Source organism: Cervus canadensis, chromosome 1 (genome assembly GCF_019320065.1).
Source record: "Cervus canadensis isolate Bull #8, Minnesota chromosome 1, ASM1932006v1, whole genome shotgun sequence".
NCBI classification, from domain to species: Eukaryota; Metazoa; Chordata; class Mammalia; order Artiodactyla; family Cervidae; genus Cervus; species Cervus canadensis.
The window spans coordinates 77,932,558-77,950,940 of NC_057386.1; the positions used below are offsets into that span (position 1 = coordinate 77,932,558).

The 18,383-nt window shown below is 36.4% G+C and overlaps 1 protein-coding gene across 3 annotated transcripts in view; it reads left to right on the forward strand.

Moving 5' to 3' along the window:
- Positions 1-1,302: 1,302 nt before the first annotated feature.
- SLC7A11 (solute carrier family 7 member 11) overlaps positions 1,303-18,383 on the forward strand; it is a 246,381-nt gene continuing 229,300 nt past the window's right edge. For all 3 annotated transcript variants that reach the window (XM_043486251.1, XM_043486261.1, XM_043486254.1), the window contains exons 1-3: positions 1,303-1,743; positions 5,334-5,460; positions 10,383-10,498. In XM_043486251.1, the coding sequence (XP_043342186.1) occupies positions 1,467-1,743; positions 5,334-5,460; positions 10,383-10,498 (520 nt within the window). In that variant the 5' untranslated portion in view covers positions 1,303-1,466. The remainder of the gene's footprint in view (positions 1,744-5,333; positions 5,461-10,382; positions 10,499-18,383) is intronic.

Genomic DNA, 18,383 nt, shown 5'->3' on the forward strand with positions numbered 1-18,383 from the left:
AAACATATTTAATAGTGTTTGTAAATGTAGATTCAGAGTAATAATAACTAATTCTTCTCACTAAAATACACAACTATCCTATGACCACAGTCAAAAGTGGTAGCTGAGATTTCTTTTGGTATTTGTTTTATGAACACTTGATTAAGAAAGTTAATAGGGTTTGAACATATTTGCCTTTTGTACTATTTCAAACTAAACATTTTAATTTTAGCTTATATTTCTAATACATTTAAAATTTATAGTTATAATGTAACAATAGTCTGTACACTTTAGACAAAACTCCTACATAATGTGAATACTTTCTCAATTTTATTGTGTATCTGTTTTCAAGCTTTTGTTATATGCATGTTTTTATATCATTGTAAATGTTGGTTAATTTTGAAATTAGATATTTTGGTAATTTGTTGGAATAACATGCAAATGAAGGGTATATCTTTTATGAATACTTAGTTTAGGAGGTCACCTAGCACTAATAAGAATCAAAAAATGACTATTTTCTGGAGTCACTAATTTTTGAAGTAGTCATACTCAGGTGGCAATTTTAAGTACTGGTGTATATTGGTAGTAAGAAGTAGTTTTTAATGTTAAGTAAAGCTCACAGTTGTTTTGTGCTTGACAGCAGCTATACAGAATCCTTCTAGCTCTGTAAATATTAGATTTGACTGTGTTGCTAGGAAACCCAAAATAAAAAGAAATTTAAGTAAGCAGGAAGCATTATGAAAACTAAATTTTGTTTTTATAAACAGTGCAGCTTTGGGTTATGCTCTGTGATTAAAAGGTTGGTGTAAACTATTTCAGATGTACATTAAAGAAAAAAGAAACTTCTTACAACATAGTGATCGTTTCCTGTTTCATTTTTAATTTTCTTCTCGTGTAAAGAGCTTTCACTAGGAGTTGCTTGAAATCTCTGGGAAGGTCTGTTCTGAATTTACTACTTCTGGATTGGTTAAAATCCCTTTTAAGTGTGTGCTTTTGTTCTTTGAAAGCTTTGGTCAGTTGAGCAACTTGCTTCTTGTGTTAAAAAAAAAAAAAAAAAGAGCTGAGTAATGCTGGAGCTTTCTCATGTGGCTGATGCAAACCTGGAGAATTTGCATCATCATTTAGCTGGAGTAAGTTGGTGTGACAGGCGGGCGCTTAAATACCAGCCCACGGGGAAGCTGATCTGGTCTGTAGTGATAGGGCGGCCGCAGCTGCCGCAGCAGCCGAGGTAGTCGGGGAGGTGGGCGAACCAGAACACCATGAACCAACACACAGGTGTTTCTGAGGCGTAATTAGATCGCGGAAGGTGAAATACACCTTAGCTCTTTTACCTGGGAGCACAATATCACTGAGAAACGAATCTGAAAGCAAAGAGGAAGAGATCAGATCGGTCAGTCACCCCAAGAGACACCACAGTTGAAAGTTTGGAATTAAAAAAAAAATTTTTTTTTTTCCTATTTCCTTTTTCCCCCCTGCGGGTCACTACCATGGTCAGAAAGCCTGTGGTGTCCACCATCTCCAGTGGGGCTTACCTGCAGGGCAGTGCTAATGGGAGGCTGCCTGCCCTGGGCGGCAAGGAGCCGCCTGGGCAGGAGAAAGTTGTGCTGAAGAAGAAAATCACCCTGTTGAGAGGAATCTCCATCATCATTGGCACCATCATCGGAGCAGGAATCTTCATCTCTCCGAAGGGCGTGCTCCAGAACACAGGCAGCGTGGGCTTGTCCCTGGTGGTCTGGACGGTCTGTGGGGTCCTGTCCCTGTTCGGTGAGTGTTGCTGCTTCTCTGGGGGTGTGTCTGTGGGGCTGAGCGCTGTGCTGTCTGGGAAAGCAGAGGGAGATTTCAAAGGAGTGAATGAATGGCAAAGGCTACCCCAGATTTTCTGATTTTAGGGGAGGTATGCGAACTATCTAAGCACACTGTCCACTGTTGGCAGAATGCTGAGTTCCCTGAAATTGCATCCTATAGTCTATGCTCTCTTTTCCTGACCAAGGCACTCTGCTTTCTGACTTTTCCCTTTGGCATTGAATGTTGATGCTAACTTTGATGACCCACTAAAATACAGGTGAACTTTCTGTACCCGGCACTTGCGCCCAGTGAAGGTATGTTTGGGGTGTCTTGGCAGCTGGCAAGCTGAATGAAACACCTGTGAAGTGACACCCGGTGTGGCCTATTTAGACACAGAGCTGAGTGCTCAGCAGAAGGTTTACTGACTTTTTATTGGCAAAACAAATGGAGGGCAGTCTTTTCCCTTTTAATTTTTTTAACTTCATGTGCTTGTCAGTTCCTAGTCTTCTTTCAAAAGTCCTTGAATGTGGATCGAAGTGTGATGGCACATAATTCAGCTCCTTTTGTAACTGGGATTATTGCAAGGGTGTGAGCATATTTCACATTTTTTTATACTTTTCATCTCTCCCCAGTCCCCATAAATTTTTGCAATATAAATTGTAAAATTGGAGTTGGGTATTAGTTTGCTATGTTTGCCCAGGTCTGTTTTCTTACTTTACCGTTCACTTGGTCTTCAGAGACACAGGTCATTGGGCTACCTGTCTTCAGAGTTAGTCTCATCAGAACTGGTAGAACTGGTAGAAGAAATGTGATTATTAACTTTTCTTCAAAACTGAGATCTCTTTTATTGATGTGATGATTAATAATAAAGAAGTAATAAATGTCCCCCCATGAGGTGGGCATATGACTGGAATGCTTCTTGGGTTAGCTGTCAAGGTGTTAAAAACTGGTGAATGGTCAAGAAAATTAAACTGTATTTATACTATGGGGAAAATGTCTAAGATATATTTGCTCTTCTCTGGCAAATAGTGCTTTTTTATTCCAAAAGATACTGCTCTTTAAAGGTATTAACACTGTCCTAACTCTCTAGGACCAAGTACTAACTCTTGGCCCTACATGGACCAACCTGTTTATTCTTAAGGTCTTGGCAATGTTTTCATGCATTGGTTTGAGCACTTATCTAGAAAACTCAGATTTTCATGATTAGGAAGAAAGTATTTTAAACAAAACTTGTTGAAATAAAAACTTCGTATAGAAATATCAACAGAGGAATTATATTTAGGTGTTTACAAAGGGTTTATGGTATTCATATGGTGTGGCATACACATTTATAGACAAAGAGAAACCTAATTATTGATCTTCTTAAATGATTTTGTGTATCCTCAGCCTTTAATCTTCTCCAACACTTGGTATATTCAGAATAAATCATTGTCTAATAGGAGAAACCATAACCAATTTCCTGGATTTTGTATACTGTGTGCATGCACCTCCCACTATATGATTCCCCTTTTGTACACTATAAAAGGCTATCAAGATATGATAAAATGGGTGGCTCTGAGCATTAACCAGTTAAAGTGATGTTGACTTGTACTACGAAAATATGCTTCTGCATGAGTGTGTCATCTCAAGCAGTTAAAAATAAGCTAATGGGACTAGCTAAGTTTACACTTAGCTAGTAAGTATTCTTTGGTATACTTTGATTACTGGTATTTGATTGGTATACTTTGATTATTAATCACAGGGAATATGCTCCTATACTAATCTATTTATCGATGTTTGCATTACATTGGTCACTTGAGCTACTAGGAACTTTTGACAGGAGTACCTTCTTAACAGGAAGCAAAGCAAAATATTAGGACAAAAATTCTTTGTCTTAAAACTCTGGAACTAAGAGTATAGAATGTGTATGTTGTGTTTACAATTTTGTTTAAAGGCAGGTTTAATACATTGGTTCTTACATCCTATTTTGAACTGTTTTCATCTGACTAATATGGTTATAGAGCTTGAGACCTTTAAGTGAAAATTTCACTTCCCCAGAACTCAATTTAAACCTGGGGCAACCATTCCTGGAGTTTAAGCAAAGAATACACAGGTCTAGGTATTGACTCTCTGGAGATAAATCCTGAGGTTCTTAAGACACTTTCCAATAACATTTAATATTGGATGATTTTTTGTACAGCCTACCAACATGGCAACTGATTTCCAATAGAGAATGAACTGCAACTAGTTATGGTTAGTTTTATATGGACAAACTGTATCAGTGATTCCCAACTATCCATCTGTAGACTAAGTTACTTTAGAATTAGCTGTGCTAATTTTAAAATAATAGATTTTCTCTGATGCCTCTGTTGTAGAGTCTGGCCTCTCTTGATCAGAGAGTAGATCTGGGGTATGGCCTTAGTGCTTGTATTTTTATTTTAATTAAAAAATTGTTCCCTGGTGACTGTATACAGTGCTAGTTTTGGAAATAGGATAAGCAACACTAAGATTTTGCTGAATATCCAAATTACATTTATGTTGGACAGTTCTACCTGAAGGTCTACTGATTAGTAGTGATTTCTCACGCTTTTAGTCTCCAGGGGAGCTCAGGCAGAAATTATATCTTACATTTGAGTACTTAGCAGTATGGGTAGAACTTTTCACATAATGTCAAGATATACTTTTCATTAAATACAAAATGAGTTGCGCACAGTAGTAGGTAAAGCTGTATTTCATGAGGTGCTTTCTGTGTGTCAGGCCCGTTACTGTCCTTGGCATTCATTTTCATATTTATACACATAGTCCCCTTATGAGGTGAGAATTAAAATCTTTATTCCTCACAGGATGAAACTAAGGTTTGGGGAGATTACATAATCTGCTCAAGTGTTTGTGAATTTTATTGCTAAATGTTAAAAATTGGTTTATAATTAATTTTATCTCCATGTTCATAAATGTGTCATAGCATCTCTTTTTCAAAACTTTTATTTGTCACCCAGGAATGATACTCTGAAATACATCTATAAGAAACTTTCCTATTAATAGAATATCTGAGCCAAATTAATTTTGTTGATAAACAAAACATATCCTATAAATCAGATGAAGCCTTCCAAAACCTTGAGTCCATCCTTTTCAGGAGAAGAGAGGAATTTTATTTATTTTGGTGTGTCACAAAAACATCATTTATTAAAAGAATGCTCAGTATAATAAGGTCAATTTTATATAATTCTTTGTCTTGATGTGAAATTATGTTCTTCAAAAATGGATTAGTATTATTGGCATCTATCTTCTTTCTCTTGTTCTCAGGTTTGAGATTCAAAATTCTTAATAGTATTATATTGTTTTAGAAGTTTGTCTTTAACATTTCAAGTAAAATTGCCTTGAACAGAATGAATGAGAGTTCAAGCTTGACGAAGTTACAAGGGGAATTTGGAGGTCCTTAGGAATTTGCTGAGTATTGTTTATTTGGAAAAAGGTGTCATTCAGACCAGAGGATGTAATATCATCTCATGAAACATTGCTGTGTCCATTCTACTGCTGGATGACTTGGTAATATTTTAACTTTGTGCCTTTTTATCATAATTATTTCACAGGAGCCTTGTCCTACGCTGAACTGGGAACTAGTATAAAGAAATCTGGTGGTCATTACACATATATTCTAGAAGTCTTTGGCCCATTACCAGCTTTTGTGCGAGTCTGGGTAGAACTGCTCATTATACGGTAAGAGCCTAGATAGAAAAAAATAAAGGAAAAATAAACCTATTCATTATCCCTTTTTTGAATCGCTATGATTATTTTTAAATAATTAGAAATATGCATGACTATGTGGTAAATATGTCTCCTTCAGGACATAAGATCTGGGATGAAATACCTTTCCCAATTAATGTTTTTAATGCCATTTTGCCACTGGCAGTAGTTTTCTAACCATGCCAAACTTTCAAAGCATCTGCTTGTTGTTAATATTCAACTATTCTGTATGTCATCTTCAGGAAAGATGCTGACCTGAAAAGAATATGAATTTTCAAAATCTACCATGATAAATCAGACCTTTGTTTTGATTATAAATTGTAATTAGACAAAATTAAATGTTCTTCTAGGAACTGGAGTTTTCCTTCTTGTAGATTGCACCATCAAGCCATCTTAAGTTTACTCAGTTTTCGTGACTAGGAAACTTCTGTTCCTAGCAACTTAGTATGTCATCAAGTTTTATATTCTACCAAAAAAAAAAAAAACCCAAAACAAACAAACACACACTTGTCATGAATGACTCATATCCTCACATTAAACAAATCAGTGAACTACAGTTGCAAAAAAGCTTTTTTGATTATATTGTTTTAAGAATACATTCCTTTTCCTGATTGCCTTGGTTTAAAATCAAACCAAATAACGCTAAGTCACTCTGAATAGCAAATTTCCTCCAATTTTGTGGGAAACTTATGATGTCACATGAGAACTTCAGATTATCCTTAAGGCAAACTACTTCCATGAAATGTGACTAGCACATTCTTACCGCAGAATTTAACAGAAATAATTAAAGAAACTTGTTCTTAGTGTAAACTTATCAGACTTACACAGCTGAAAGCTCCTGTGAGCTCTTATCCTATCATTTAGAGCTAAGTGGTAAATGCAGAGCTAATAAGTATTGACTTAACACTAATCTTGATTTTTATAGTCCTAAGAGTCTCTTTTGTAGTAAAGAGCTTAGAATAGTATTTACATCTTAGTAAAGTCTGTTCTCATTTTAAGCAATTTTGCATTACTTAAAACTTGTTATTATGAAATAATGATAAAGAAGTATTTTGTTCCTTTTCTAAACTCTGGAATTTGCCTGGGAGGTGCCTTCTACTCTTTTCTGATAATATGAAGATTACTCTTCAAAGGTCAACTTAAGTTCTATCTTTTCCACAGTTAATTTCCTGTTCACCCTAGTTTATAGTATTTCTTTCCTCTCTTAATTCTTCTGGAAAAAAAAAAAAATGCAGTCTCTGCTTCTCATTTGACATTGAACATGTTGGCTTATATTCTTACTGAATATTTTAGGAATCTGTGCTCTGTTTCGCTGTTAAAATTGCAAGCATTTCAAGCATATAAAACTAGGTCTCTCACTTTTTGTCACTCTTATACTACTTATTGTCATATATTAAATGCACTGATTGTCATATATTAGATTCTTTTTGAATAGCAGTTGAAAAATTAAGTAATCATTCAATCTTTCAGTAAGTTATATTGGATTGGCCAAAATATTCATTCAGGTTTTTCCATTAAGATGGCATGGAAAATCCCTAACGGATTTTTTTGGCCAACCCTAATAGTTTGAGTAAAATATGCTCGGTATTCAAATAAGTGCAATACTTATTTAGAGTGGTGGTCTGTCAGAATAGTGGACTTTGGGGCCTGATGCAGCTGAGCTTGGGTCCCTCTCCAGCCATGTACTGGCTAATTGTGTTGGCTGGTTAGCCATACTTTGGTTACTTGCTCAGCATTATGATGGACTTGATCATTCCATTTGCAGTAGTAGCACCAACACAGTGCTCATTCATTCATCTATTCATTCCTCAAATTATCCTACTGAATGGTATATGGCAAGATCTAAGGTGAAGTGAGCCTCAGTTCTTATTCTCAAGTAGCTTATAATCATATTACCTTAGAGAGCTACTTCACAGGGAGTGTGTTTATGGAAGCAATTACCTAAATATATTCTAGAAGCTTTTGTAATGGATTCATATATTTCTTTGTAATAATGGACTCACATTACTCAGTTGGGCTCTCAGAATAATGAATGACTTGAGGGGTGACAAAATATCTGAGTAGTTAAACATTCCTCTTCCATTGAAAGTAACCATGGTACCTAAATATTAAAATTGTACTTCAGATTAAGTCACTTTTGTCAGAAATAATCTGTAACAAATCTTAAAAAGAAATCATACATCAGGGGTCATTTGAATTCATACATTCACCATGTATTCATTAGTTTTCTGTTGTATGACAGACACTTTACTATACACTGAGGATGAAATAGTGATTGATATGGACACAGTCAAACTCATGAAGCTCACGGTCAAGTGAGGGAAACAGTTATCAATCAAGACATCATGTAAGAGAATAAAAAGTTACTACTTTTTAAGGAGAAAGGAGAGCTATGAAGTTCCATAAGAGAGTATACTCTGAGAGATCTAATGCAATCAAAGAACTGAAAAAGGTTCCTTGGGAAAAAGATTGAACTAAGACCTGAGGTATAAGAAACTGTCAGGGAGTTTCAGGGGCTCACTAAAATGACATGATCAGATTTTAATTTATACATCAGAAATTTATAAATGATGGAGAATAAGAAAAAGTATCTTGTTGTGGTCAGGAGGAGATTGTCTCGGAAAAGAAAAAAAAATCAAGAAATCTCACTACTGTGCATCTACACTGAGGAAATCATAATTGAAAAAGACACAGGCACTGCAGTATTTATCGCAGCACTGTTTACAATAGCCAGGATAAGGAAGGAACCTAGATGTCCGCTGACAGATGAATGGATAAAGAAGATGTGGTACACATATACAATGGAATGTTGCTCAGTTATGAAACAGAACATATATGAGTCAGTTCTAATGAGGTGGATAAACCTAGAGCCTGTTATACATAGTGAAGTCAGAAAGAGAAAAACAAATATCGTATATTAACACATATGTATGGAATCTAGGAAGATGGTACTGATAAACCTATTTGCAGGGTAGCAGTGGAGACGCAGACCTAAAGAACAGGCTTGTGGACATGGCGGGAGTGGGGAGGAGAGAGAGGGGTGATTTGAGAGAGTAGCCTTGAAACATATACATTACCATAGATAAAATAGAGAGCCAGTGGGAATTTGCTATATGATGCAAGGAGGTCAAATCCCAACCTAGGGGAGCTGGGATTGGGTGGGAGCTGGGAGGGAGGTTCAAGAAGGGGACATATGTATGCCTATTGATGCATGGCAGAAACCAACACAATATTGTAAAGCAGTTATCCTCCAATTAAAAATAAATAAATCTATCCTGGTTTCTAATACCAGCAGGTCAGGGTTGGAATACATAATGGTGGTTGGTTTCCTGACAATCTATGGGTTGGACCTGGAGGTTGAGTAACCATGAGATGGAAGATAAACTGAAATGGAAGACTTGGCATGGGAAATTAGATAATTCCATTGACTTGCCTGTGTATCTAACAAACATGCATTCATATGTAGTATATTTAAACTGGAAAGGCCTGTGTCATTCTCTAACAGAAAATTGAAAAACTAAATTAGAATCATTTGCTACCTGTTTTATTATATATCTGAAACTTATTTCATTTTCTTATCTCATTCATGTTTTCTCTATTTATAAAATTACAAGGCTAATTTTATTTTTCAACACATACTTTTCACCTAAATGTTTCTATGGAATTAAGAATAATCACTTGGCTTTTCAAGGTTTTTCTGTATGGAAAAATCTAGACTAATACAATGTCAAGCATGTAAGCATATATTTGCAATGAACACTTATTAATACTAACTTTTTTAAGTTGAGTTTTGTGTTCCTTTTCTGAACCCGTTAGACTATGCTGTTAACTCATTCCTACTCTGCTGGAGTTTAATTGTTGATTTACTGAGAAAGACTATTTCTTGTGTGGCCCAGCCCTACTGGATCTCAAGTAATAAACTAGATTTTTAAGAAAAAGTCAAATATGGGAGGGAAGAGGAAAGCTGACAGCACCCAGACTTGTTCACAAGCAGATGTGAGGTTTAAAAATTAGCTACCAAAGTTGCAGACAATATTTCATTTGGAATATCTGTGACGACCTAATCAAATATAGGCTAAAAACTCAACATTCAGAAAACTAAGATCATGACATCCAGTCCCATCACTTCATGGCAAATAGATGGGGAAACAATGGAAACAATGAGAGACTTTATTTTTGGAGGCTCCAAAATCACTGCAGATGGTGACTGCAGCCATGAAATTGCTCCTTAGAAGAAAAGCTATGACAAACCTAGACAGCATATTAAAAAGCAGAGACATTACTTTGCTGACAAAGGTCTGTCTAGTCAAAGCTATGGTTTTTCCAGTGGTCATGTATAGATGTGAGTTGGACTATAAAGAAAGATGAGTGCCAAAGAATTTATGCTTTTGAACTGTGGTGTTGGAGAACTTTTGAGAGTCCCTTGGATTGCAAAGAGATGCAACCAGTCCATCCTAAAGGAAACCAGTCCTGAATATTCATTGGAAGGACTGATGCTGAAGCTGAAACTCTAATACTTTGGCCACCTGATGCAAAGAACCAACTCATTAGAAAAGACCCTGATGCAGGGAAAGATTGAAAGAGGGAGGAAAAGGGGATGACAGAGGATGAACTGGTTGGATGGCATCACTGACGCGATGGACATGAGTTTGAGTAGGGTCCAGGAATTGGTGATGGACAGGGAAGCCTGGCGTGCTGCACTCCGCAGGGTCACAAAAAGTCAGACACGACTGAGTGACTGAACTAAACTGAATCAAATATCAAGTTCTGAAAAGCATATACTTCCCTATTTAATATGTTCCATATGCTGAGTAACTGCACCTCAAGGTAGAAAAAGTTAGTGAAAGTGCAATTTTTTTTTTCCTGTGGTTAACCTAAATATGCATTTCTTCTAGCCCTGCAGCCACTGCTGTGATATCTCTGGCATTTGGACGCTATATTCTGGAACCATTTTTTATTCACTGTGAAATTCCTGAACTTGCAATCAAGCTCGTTACAGCTGTGGGCATAAGTGAGTATCATAGGTATAAATATGAAAAAACAGTCCCTACAAAAGTGATTGGAGACAACATTTCTTGAGACTTTTTGCATGGTGGTAGTACTCCTCACATGGTGTTCTTGCTTACAACTGCTCACCAGATTTGTTTTGGAAAACAAAGGAAAAAAAAAAAAAAGGTTTGGAGTGATGCCTGCTATGACATTATAAGCCTATTTTGTATTGGATCAATAGATATGATGGCTAATCTTTTAAAACAGGCAAACAAAACACTTTGTTAGTAAAATAGTAACTTGATTGTGCATAAAAAGAGATTCTACAAGTGAAAACCCAATTTTTAAATGGGTGTTCTGAATTATAAAATATCCTTCCTTAGCAATAACATGTAGAAGTATAAGGCACTTACCCTCATGGAATGGTGTCTGTGTGTTGGGTGTGTATATTGTGTTCATGAATTTTCTAGTACCAGCTGCCACTCTGTATTTGGATTTTAGCTGTCCATTGATGGTCACTAGACTCTTCTTCCAATGTTTGATTATTAGTAGCATTTCTCAAGTAGGGGTTTTCTTTATCATTTGCAAATTAGGAAGTTGCTCATTTTCATCGCTGGGCACAGATATTAGAACTTTTTTTTAAAAAAGGAAGTAAAAAAAGAGGAACATGCACCACATGACGTAAGTGATGTGAGGCTCAGTATGACTCTAACTTCCTATTGTAAGAGACAGGTGAACATTTCACAGTAGAGAGGTGAGTGATTAGTAGGAAAGAGTCAGGAATTACACATAAAATATCTCTAGTACTGGGTCCATATTTCTGGACTTAAACAGGTTCATCCTGGATTCCCCCCTTAATTCATGAAATGTAATCATTGTTATGTGGAATATTTGAAGGAAAACCGAGAAAAATACTTGAATGAGATATTTCTAAAGTTCTGGAGAGGTAATGGTGTTCTCGATTGATCCTACCCTTTATGCACACTACAGCTGTGAGACTTGGGGTCAAGTCACAGCTGCTTTCTGCACCTCAGTGTTCTTATTTATAAATCATGTCCAGTCTCATAAGATGTCTTTTGAGGATTAAATGACATTAAAAGAGACAGTGCATATAAAGTGTTTTGAGTAATGCTAGAAAAGTTTTAAGAGTGAAATTACAAATGGTAGCTTTTTATACTCTCGTGGGAACACATCAAGTTCCATAAGACCAGAGCTTTAACTAACTGCTGTGTTTCCAGCCCTTCACATAGCCCCTAGTATGTTGTTTGTGCTTAACAAATATTTGTTCATGACTGATTTTAATGAGAAGAGATGTAAGCATTCTTCTCTAGTAGAGAAGCTAATGGAATGCCCATGTGTTAAACTTAGAGGATTACACATCTTCACGTTTCTCAAGCAGCAGGAAATGGAGGTAAATGAAATAGATTTTGCTCAGATCTAACACCATGAAGTTTTGATTTTTTGAACCATTTTAGCATTGTGGTTATAGCTCAGGCTCTGGAGGCAAATAACTTAATTGAAACTAATTGAAATTTAGGGTCAGGGTTTTCAGTTATGTGATTTCGGGATAAATATTAAATCTCATTAAACATCAGTTTTATTTATTGGTAAAATACCTGTGAGATGATAATTTATCTTGAATGGGTCTGGAAGGATGAAGTTAGATTTTTAAGACTGTAGCAGAGTGCCTTGCCCATAGAAAGTTCTTGATAAATCTAGTGTTCCACGTAGGGACTGGATCAGTAGCCACTGTTGTACTCATTTTATTCTTGTCTCTCAACTGACCGAGGAAGAATCATATCATAATTATTATATTTGAAAAGAGAAACACAGGGGTAGCATTTTGAGAGCTCTGTAATTTGCCATCAGAGGTTACTGATTAAAAGCTGTAACAGCAAACTTTCATTATATATTATGTAAACATTTACAAATCGACAGCTTGGATTGAGAAGGACTTGTAAAGGACTTGCAATGAATTAGATAATGACAACATATTACCATTTTGGTAAATCTAGATAGGTCTTTTATTTGTCCCAATTCTGTTAAACATTTTAAAGGGAAAAACTGTATTTTAGAGGAGTAAATGGAAACTGTTCAAATCAAAAATTTAAAGCAGTTATAGGTAAGAATGATTAAATATGTTGCATTTTACAAAAGCTGTAGTAGAGTTTGGTGATGGTGTAACTAACAAAGGGCCTGAGTAAATCTGGGATGAACTTAGTCATGTTCTTCCATTTTTACTATTAGTTATAACATTAATTTACAGATTTTGATGCAAGCTTGAGTTTTTGAGGAAATTTGTTCCTAGGATCAGCAGCACTGAAAGATGAAATACATAGTCTTGCAACTCCGTGGCAGGTGATATAAATCAACGGCCTAATTGGAAAAGTCAAACTGTCTCTGAGAACTTAGCTTTAAAGCAACAGCAGGTGGAGATGGAGATAGAAGAGGAGAGATTTACCTGGGGGCAAATCTCACATTCTGTAGGGTTCAAAGCCAGGAGAGAGGTGATTTTTCTGCCTGCTGGGGGTGAAAGGCTAGTGAGATGTAGAAAACAGAGCTTAATTGCATGAATTCCTTCCCTGTGTTCTCCTACAGGGGATGGAAGCAATTTGTGGTAGTTTGAATTCTCTAGTTCAAGTGTAGAAGAAGAACAAACCTGAAGGATATTGTTATGGTCAAATCATAGAAGAAAAGGAATTTCAGGGTTTTTGAAATGTTAACCCATCACTTGAGAAGTGAGAGTGGGGTGGGAATGTGACATTCCTACATACTAATTACCCCTCTGGGGCTTCCCTCGTGGCTCAGATGGTAAAGCGTCTGCCTGCAATGCAGGAGACCAGGGTTCAATCCCTGGGTTGGGAAGATCCCTTGGAGAAGGAGATGGCAACCCATTCCAGTACTCTTGCCTGGAAAATCCCATGAACGAAGGAGACTGGTAGGGTTTACTCCTCTCCTCTTTTGAAAGTATTCAACTTCATTTCTCTCAAATTAATAAAAGTGAAAAGTTTTGGAGTACTTCCCTGGTGGTCCAGTGGTTAAGACTTCTGCCTTCCAATGCAGAGCATGCAGGTTCGATCCTTTGCATGGTACTAGATCCCACATGCCTAGCAGCCAAAAAACTGAAACATGAAACAGAAGCAATATCCTAACAAATTCAGTAAAGAATTAAAAAATGGTCCACATTAAAAAAAAATCTTTAAAGAGAAAAGGGTTTTGCTTACTCCAAGTCTTGTCCATTCTGGCAAGCATGTCAGGCACATGGAAGTTGAGTAGGGAAATTTTATATATTCACATTTGTCTTCTCTCCTCCAGCCCATTGTCCTTAGGTAAAGGGATATTGCTCCCTTTACTTTCTGTGGAACTTCATGAATTTCACTTTCCTCGAAGCTTCAATAAACACTGAAGTATGTTCAAGAGTTAAAATGACATTTCATTTTTGGTTCTGGTCTCCTGAAACCAGACCCTGTTTAAGTATACACTTGAGTGGCAGAATATTCTAATAAAAGTACCTTATGTCAGATGTGGGCGCTTATCTCAGACACATCCTTAACAAACTCTCTGAGTCTCAGTTTTCTTATTAGTTTAATTTACCTAGGTGAATAAAGAGCCTTAGCTTCTTCCCACAACCTGTGGGAATAATGGGAGAAAGCAAACAAAATAACACTTGTGATTATTATGTGAGAAAAAGAGATAGCCATTTCTATAAATGCATTAGTGTATTTTCTCAAACTGTACTCTACTAGCATCATTAAATTACATGAAAGAAAGTCTAGGCTGAGGGCTGTGCTAGTTTTTCAAATATTGCACATAAAGTGGCTCTATTTAAACCCGAAATTGGACTATCTTTACTCCTCTTCTACCATAACTAAATACCATGACAACCAATTCTTAGGTAGAGATATGTAGTATTGAAATATACAAGGACTTCAAAACAACAACCATACCCTTCAGACGGATGAGAAACAAAATGTGGAATCAAAGTGTCTTGAAATCCCAGCCAAGATAAACATGACCCCTAGCAGAGAAGAAGAGCATCAGATGTTTGAGAGAACTAGTGAAATCATATGTGTCTTTTGACCTTCTTCCTCACTGTTACCTGTGAACTACTGGTAAAATTGTGGACTCTGGAGTCAGCTTACTTGGCTTCAATCTTATCTTCACCTTTACCTTTGTGAACATGGACAAGTTAAGTAATATCCAGGTTCTCAGCTGTTCATCTGAAAAATAATGCTGACGATGAACCAAGTCATAGAGATATGAGGATTAAATAATATTATCCATGTAAGGTCTTTGCTCAAAGTGTATCATATAATAGTGTACATTTGTTTAACGCTTACCATTTTTATTCCCAATAGTGAGATCCTAGATATAGCCTTTCTCCTTCATAAAGGTGATTATTGCTACATAGCTTCTCTGAAATGAATCCGTCCAGGAAACAAATGCTAGCAGAAAAATGGAGGCAACCCCAGCAGCTGCTACAAAGAACAGTGGAACAATTCACTACAGCTCACCATGATGCATCCGTACAGTGTCCATATATTTTACCAGCTTAGCACAAAGCAGCCAGAAGCCAGGGAGAACCTGAACCTGGGGGAAAAAAAAAAACAACAATATATCCAGACTCAGTAACCTCATTCTGCAAAACAAAAGACAAACTTGAAATACTGAAGTACAGAAAGAAATGCTTACTAGTCCTTAAATCATGGTATCAGTTTTTAACACTCCCCTAAACATCCTCTTCAAATGCAGCTCCCTTCCCTATATATTTCTGGTTGCCAGAGTTTATACCTATAACTTTCATTGCTGCATTTCAGTTCTTAGGAACCAACCAGCACCACTAATAAGTAAATAAAAGATATATGTCTCTCTATTTTCATTTTGGTAACATTTAAGGTCAGCAAAAATAATAATAATAATAAGCTCAAATTAAAGGTAATTTTTAATGCATGAAATTAGCAATTATTATTCAAAGGAAGTAAAGTTAGGATGAGAGCTTGCTCCGATTTCTTTAATGATTACAGTGTAAGTAGCTTGTGTATAAAAACCTGAGTAGACACTATCTGTTTCAGAAACTCTGAAAGCTCTTAGCATTTAGTGAATCCCAAATCCCTTTTCAATATTGTTGGATAAGCAACATACGTGGACTTAAACTTCTCTGTAAAGACGCATGATGAAACAGCAGTTCTCACCACTTGAGGACCTCCACAGTGCCTCTGTACTGGCTGCCTCATTGCTTGTTAAGCTGTATCCCTTCAGGGTCATAGAGGTACATCTCAGCTGGAATTTGGCATATGGAGTAATGAGGGCAATGTCTGGATGCTCAGATAAAGCAGGGTTTTGAGAAACCTTTTGAGAGAAATCAGACTTAACCAGAATTTTGATTTCACCTGCCTGAGAGGAAAGCAAGGTGAGATTATCAATTCATAATATTTGTTTGATTTTTGTCTTCCATTTTGCTAAGAAAACTTTACAAAATATAAAATTCCCAGCACTCATTTTTGTTTTCTATTTCAATCGGCATTGAATTCTAACACTCTTTATGAAAGGAACAAACCTTCTTTCCTCTTCCGAAATACATAGAGGTTCTAATATGAGAATGCCTCTCTTTTCCCTCCCCCTCCCCCCTCCTTCTTTTCCTTCCTCCCTCCCTCCCTCCCTCTATTCCTTTTTCTCTTCTTTCTTCCTCCTCTTTTCCCTTCCTCTCTTTACAATAGCTCTTTTCTACTGTGGAGTACTCTCAGAAATGGTGTTTGGGTTTTTAGGAGCTCTGCTTAAAAGAAAACAGTGCTCTTTTGTATTGCTGGGAACATGAGTCCAATTATTTTCAGACCAATGCTGAATCTCCTTAACTAAAAAAACAATCCCTTTCATATGATGATTCATTTATCACAGAGTCATTTGCATAGAAAAAGGACAAGAATCACTGGATGACAACGATGAGTGCAGAGTTGCATTAAATTATTTTCAGTATATAAGTGCTTTTTACAGGGGTGAGAAAAATCATTTTACTTCTTATCTTTCTGCTGATAAAATAATGCACTTGGAAAATGGGGAAGGAAATAGCCACCCAAGTCCAAGAAACCCAGAGAGTCCCAAACAGGATAAACCCAAGGTGAAACACCCCAAGACACATATTAGTCAAATTAACAAAGATCAAACACAAAGAACAAATATTAAAAGCAGCAAGGAAGAAACAACAAATAACACACAAAGGGATTCCCGTAAGGATAACAGCTGATCTATCAATAGAAACCCTCCAGGCCAGAAGGGAATGGCAGGACGTACTGAAAGTAATGAAAGAGAATAACCTACAACCTAGATTACTGTACCCAGCAAGGATCTCATTCAGATATGAAGGAGAATTCAAAAGCTTTACAGATAAGCAAAAGCTTAGAGAATTCAGCACCACCAAACCAGCTCTTCAACAAATGCTAAAGGATCTTCTCTAGACAGGAAATGCAGAAAGGTTGTATAAACGTGAACCCAAAACAACAAAGTAAATGGCAACGGGACCACACCTATCAATAATTACCTTAAATGTAAATGGGTTGAATGCCCCAACCAAAGACAAAGATTGGCTGAATGGATACAAAAACAAGACCCCTATATATGCTGTCTACAACAGACCCACCTCAAAACAAGAGACACATACAGACTAAAAGTGAAGGGCTGGAAAAAAATATTTCACGCAAACAGAGACCAAAAGAAAGCAGGAGTCGCAATACTCATATCAGATAAAATAGACTTTCAAGTAAAGGATGTGAAAAGAGACAAAGAAGGACACTATATAATGTTCAAAGGATCAATCCAAGAAGAAGATATAACAATTATAAATACATATGCACCCAACATAGGAACACCACAATATGTAAGGCAAACGCTAACGAGTATGAAAGAGGAAATTAATAGTAACACAATAATAGTGGGAGACTTTAATACCCCACTCACAACTATGGATAGATCAACTAAACAGAAAATTAACAAGGAAACACAAACCTTAAATAACACAATGGACCAGCTAGACCTAATTGATATCTATGGGACATTTCACCCCAAAACAATCAACTTCACCTTTTTCTCAAGTGCACACGGAATCTTCTCCAGAATAGATCACATCCTGGGCCATAAATCTGGTCTTGGAAAATTCAAAAAAATTGAAATCATTCCAGTCATCTTTTCTGACCACAGTGCAGTAAGATTAGATCTCAATTACAGGAAAAAAATTGTTAAAAATTCAAACATATGGAGGCTAAATAACACGCTTCTGAATAACCAACAAATCATAAAAAAAAAAAAAAAAGAAATCAAAATATGCATAGAAATGAATGAAATGAAAACACACAACCCAAAACCTATGGGACACTGTAAAAGCAGTGCTAAGGGGAAGGTTCATAGCATCACAGGCTTACATAAAGAAACAAGAAAAAAGCCAAATAAATAACCTAACTCTACACCTAAAGCAATTAGAGAAGGAAGAAATGAAGAACCCCAGAGTTAGCAGAAGGAAAGAAATCTTAAAAATCAGGGCAGAAATAAATGCAAAGGAAACTAAAGAGACCATAGCAAAAATCAACAAAGCTAAAAGCTGGTTTTTTGAAAAAATAAACAAAAATTGACAAACCATTAGCAAGACTCATTAAGAAACAAAGAGAGAAGAACCAAACTAACAAAATTAGAAATGAAAATGGAGAGATCACAACAGACAACACTGAAATACAAAGGATCATAAGAGACTACTACGCGGAGCAGCTCTATGCCAATAAAATGGACAACTTTGGATGAAATGGACAAATTCTTAGAAAAGTATAAACTTTCCCAAAACGAACCAGGAAGAATAGAAAGATCTTAACAGACCCATCAAACAAGCAAGGAAATCAATAACTGTAATCAGAAATCTTCCAGCC